Source organism: Plectropomus leopardus, unplaced genomic scaffold (assembly GCF_008729295.1).
Source record: "Plectropomus leopardus isolate mb unplaced genomic scaffold, YSFRI_Pleo_2.0 unplaced_scaffold1763, whole genome shotgun sequence".
Classification (NCBI taxonomy): Eukaryota; Metazoa; Chordata; class Actinopteri; order Perciformes; family Serranidae; genus Plectropomus; species Plectropomus leopardus.
In genome coordinates, this window is record NW_024618976.1 from 579 (window position 1) to 4,904 (window position 4,326).

Sequence of the window (4,326 nt, forward strand, 5' to 3'; positions counted from 1 at the left end):
CAGGAAACCCAGAAAAGGCAAAACAAAACAAAAGCAGTCTGATTCAATCTGCCCTAATCCCTTTAACTCCTCAGAGTTGCTCCTCCTGCAGGAGAACCGTCACCTCACATCTGCTCAGCAGCAGTTTGTCTCGGAGCAGAGCAGACGCCACTCAGAGCAGCAGCAACAATATCAGAGAAAACAGATTATTAAACTATTAGGTGAAACATTTTCCTCTACGAGCACGTTTGTCCTCGCTGTATTCAGTGTTTGTGATCACGATGTGTGACAGCTGAGCTCCAGGCTGCAGGAGAGTGAGAGGGAGGCCATGGAGAAAATGTCCGAAATGGAGAAGAAGCTCATTCAGACCACGAAGGAAGTGGAGCTCCTAAAGGTAGAGTGCGACCTTCTTTTGTTTGCATTTTATTTTTATTAAAGAAAAGTGCAGCTTGGATTGTACTTTTCTGTTCCACTCATTCATGAAGTCATGCAGCTGCTGCACTGTCAACATCACGGTCCTGCAAATATTTCAAAATAACATGCCATGTGTCAGAAACTGATGGGATTCTGTCCACAGAGACGTTGTCAGAGGACTTTGATTTTGAAACAGAAGCAGGAAAGTTTGAGTAAAACATATATTTGTATTTCACCTCTGTGATACATTAAAACTGTAATAAAAAGAGGTATAGAGTCAGTATAATCATCAAAATGCTATTTTCACTGTCGATTTCTGCTGACACCTGCGCACGGCGCACAGATAAAATCATTGAGCCAGCGTTTGTGTAGATGTGCTGCGGCTGCGGGGCGGCTGAGATGCGCCTGAGCAGCGCCGCTCTAACCTGTTAACGTGGTTGCCGGAAAAAAACAAAAACAAAAAAACAACAGGTTCTGCGATGTTTAAGCGCTGATCATGCAGGCAGCATATTGCAGGCGTAAATCTTGAGTGGCTCCGATCCATATCATAATAATAATAATAATAATAATAATGATGGTAAAAATAATCAGAAGAAGAAGAACTTTTTTTATGAAGCATCTTTAAAAGCAGTTGTTTAAAGTGCTTCGACAGACAAAGCAAAGGCAGGAACTCAGCGAATAATAAAAATAAACATCAACAAACAGAGGAAAGTCTAAAACACTCAAACAAAAAGGCCAGAACAAACTGCGAATATGAAAGGTCAACAAGAATAAAGAAAATAAAGCAATAACGGTAAATAAAACAGGCAGATCATAAAAAAGGCAGGTAAAATAAAAATAAAGATTAAAAAGTTTTTGAATTATAAGAATAAATGCAATAAAAGACGATAAAAAATAATAAAAATAATAAAACAAGACGACGTCACATATAACAAAGTAAACTTTGGACCAGCAAAGATTTATATGTATATTGAATATGTATTATTTTAATTTTACACCAGTTTTGGCTCTGAATTGCATATTTCGATATCATGATGTGCATCCTGTGTAAAACCTTTTAAAAATTCTCATTTTTTGATTTGATTTTCACAGAACTTCTCCTGTCTCCTGTTTGTGTGTCCTGTTGTGTCCTGTAGGAGAGTCTCCGTGAGTCCTGCTCCCAGGTGACCCTCCTGCAGCAGCGAGAACGAGAGAGAGAGCTGGAACGGGAGATGGAGAGAGAGCGCGAGAGAGACAGAGATCGATGTACTCGGGCCCTGAGGGAGCTGGAGGTCAAAGTGCAGGCTCTGGTGGAGCAGGGGCTGGTCCGCATGGAGCGCACCTCCTCTGGACAGCTGGACGTTCAGGTGGTCCCCGTCATCCAGCACGAGACGCAGAAAGGTCAGAGCGCTTGATGTTGTCAGACCTCCAGACCAGAATAATGTCTGTTACAGAAGTAAAGAGAAACATCCACAGCAGAGACCTCAGACTCTAATGAGCTGCTGGTTCTCTCACAGGAGGACCAGTTTTCCCAATATGACTCCAGTAAATTCACTCTGAGGCTGAAGGAGTCACATTTAACCCACGACAAGCATTTAACTTCTCTTAAACCCGTCTGTCCTCCACATCGAGCTGAATTTTAGGTTCACAAAGAGACACTTTGGTGTCTTAAATCCTAGAAACATGTATGGGGCTGCTGTGGTTGGCCCCTGGCCCCTGGCCCCTGTCATTTTGCAAAACTGGCGCCCCAAGCAGAGCAGGTTGAGTGTCCCTCCTGTAATGACATCATAAATGATGTCATAAATGATGTCATCATAAATGACGTCATAAATGTCAGATTAGAGAGTTTGACGATAAAAAGTCTTTTTTTCTCTTTCAGCCAAAGAGGAAGCAGCTTCAGGTTCAGACCACGAGGACTCTGCCGGCCCCTCAGACCCTCAGCCTCAAGTCTCTGAGGTTCCTCTGCAGTCAGCCACAGCACAAGCTCCTCCTCCACCTCCTCCTCCTCCTCCTCTTCCACCTCCACCTCCAACTGGAACTCCTCCTCCTGCTCCTCCACCTCCACCAGCGGCTCCACCACCCCTGCTGCCTCCTGGAGGAGGTGCGACCCAGCCGTCAGGGGATGTGACCGATGGGAGCTCAGGTGAGTCCGCAGTCAGAGGAGCGGGCAGGAGTACCGAATGAATGAACGAATGACTTTAATTTTAACCAGAAAAAAAGACTAAAACATATTATAAACAAACAAAACAAAAGTCCGAAAAAGCAGTCAAGAAGTCAACCTTACAGTATATTTCCTGCCCCTTTCTCAATTTTTAACACACACATATATATATATTAAGTTTACAAATTCCCAAATTAACTTCACTGCAAACTTGGCACTTAAAGGTGTCTTTGAATACTGCATATATATATTTTTTTATCTAATTTCTGAAACAATGTTGTTATTTAACCACCAATAAAAACAGAGTCAGAAATACTTAGTTGATCATCAGGAGAAACTTTAGTTTCATTACCGTCACTCTGATGCTCAAAGAGCATTTTAGCCAGCAGAAATAAGTTCCAGCACCAGCATATTAAAATATAAAATAATAATACAATAATAGTAAACAATTAGCAATTGTGTGTACATATTTCAGAATAAAAGCATGCATACTGTGCCGAGTATGTTAGGTGTGTAAAAACATTCATGTAAAGGTCATTTCTGTATTTTGGCAGTTTATGTTTTTGTAAAAAAATGTATAGTGCTCATAAACTTTTTAGTTTGAGACCCTTTAATATAAAAACAATATCGGATGCCGAAAGACCAAAAAAAAAGATTCAAGAAAAGTATTTTTCGTCGAACAATTTTGATTTTTTTTCGTTCTTTCTTGTAGGTTGTAAAAAGAAGAAACCCATTCAAACCAAATACCGCATGCCGCTGTTGAACTGGCAGGCGCTCAAATCCAACCAGGTGGCAGGAACCATCTTCAACGAGCTGGACGACGAGCACGTCTTAGAGGTGTGTCTCTGTCTCTGTCTCTGTCTCCGTCTCTGTCTCCGTCTCCCTCTCCGTCTCCGTCTCTGTGGCACACTGAATACACTAAACTTCACAGTTGAGTCTTTCTCTGCAGTTATTAAATATTTCCTCTCTGTTTATTAAGAAATTGTTTATTGTTTCTTATTAATTTAACCCTTTAGGGACTGTTTGGTTCCTTTTACACTCTTTTCGTTCTTATTTTTTTGTTAATTTTGGCTGTGTTTATGCAAATGCCATAAATTTTGGCAAGATTGTATATTGTTGTTTTAATGTGTGAATTTCCAGCTCAGCTCCTACAATAAGTCTAAAATACACTGTGGAAACTAAATAGTTACAATCAGACTGTTCAGGTCAAAAATGCTCCATTGAAACCCATTCAAACTGACATTTTTGATCCCACAGCCATCAGAGCAGAAAAACAGGACTTGTATTATTTCTGGGTGTCATTCTGGGCTTTTGACTAGGAATTTGTAGTTTTTACTATTTTCCACCTGATGAGGTCATTTTGACCTATATGGAGGAAATACATGCTATTTCCACTAGGTGACCTGTCAAAATCAATGTAGCTGCTGATCACTGACATATTTGAGAGCGTCTGCATCAAAAAAAAGAAAGAAAATCTACTCCCTTTAGCAACGGTGCTTTATTTTCTGTGTTATTCTGATCATGATCATTTTCAGTCAGGTTTGTTATGAAACAAAAAACTTTTAGAAATCCTTAATGTTTCCTCTTAACGCTGATGTATAAATCAGAGCTTCTGAAGCTCGACAGCACGACACCTCCTCTGAATACGCTTTCATTCTGGCTCCTAACAAAGAACAGAGGAACGCGTCTCTTTCATGAGACGGGTGCGTAGGAACGAGACGAGTGGATCAGAAGTTTCAAACCAACTGACTCACACTGTCTAACTTTCAAAAATACATTCATTTATAGTATCT

At 40.6% G+C, this 4,326-nt stretch overlaps 1 protein-coding gene across 1 annotated transcript; it reads left to right on the forward strand.

The window, feature by feature from the left end:
* Positions 1-271: 271 nt before the first annotated feature.
* On the forward strand, positions 272-3,370 carry LOC121964887 (formin-like protein 2; the record flags this gene model as incomplete). Its single annotated transcript, XM_042515068.1, has 4 exons — positions 272-373; positions 1,530-1,773; positions 2,252-2,515; positions 3,246-3,370. Coding segments are annotated over 4 exons (735 nt in total), but the record flags the coding sequence as incomplete, so codon positions are not given.
* Positions 3,371-4,326: the final 956 nt, after the last annotated feature.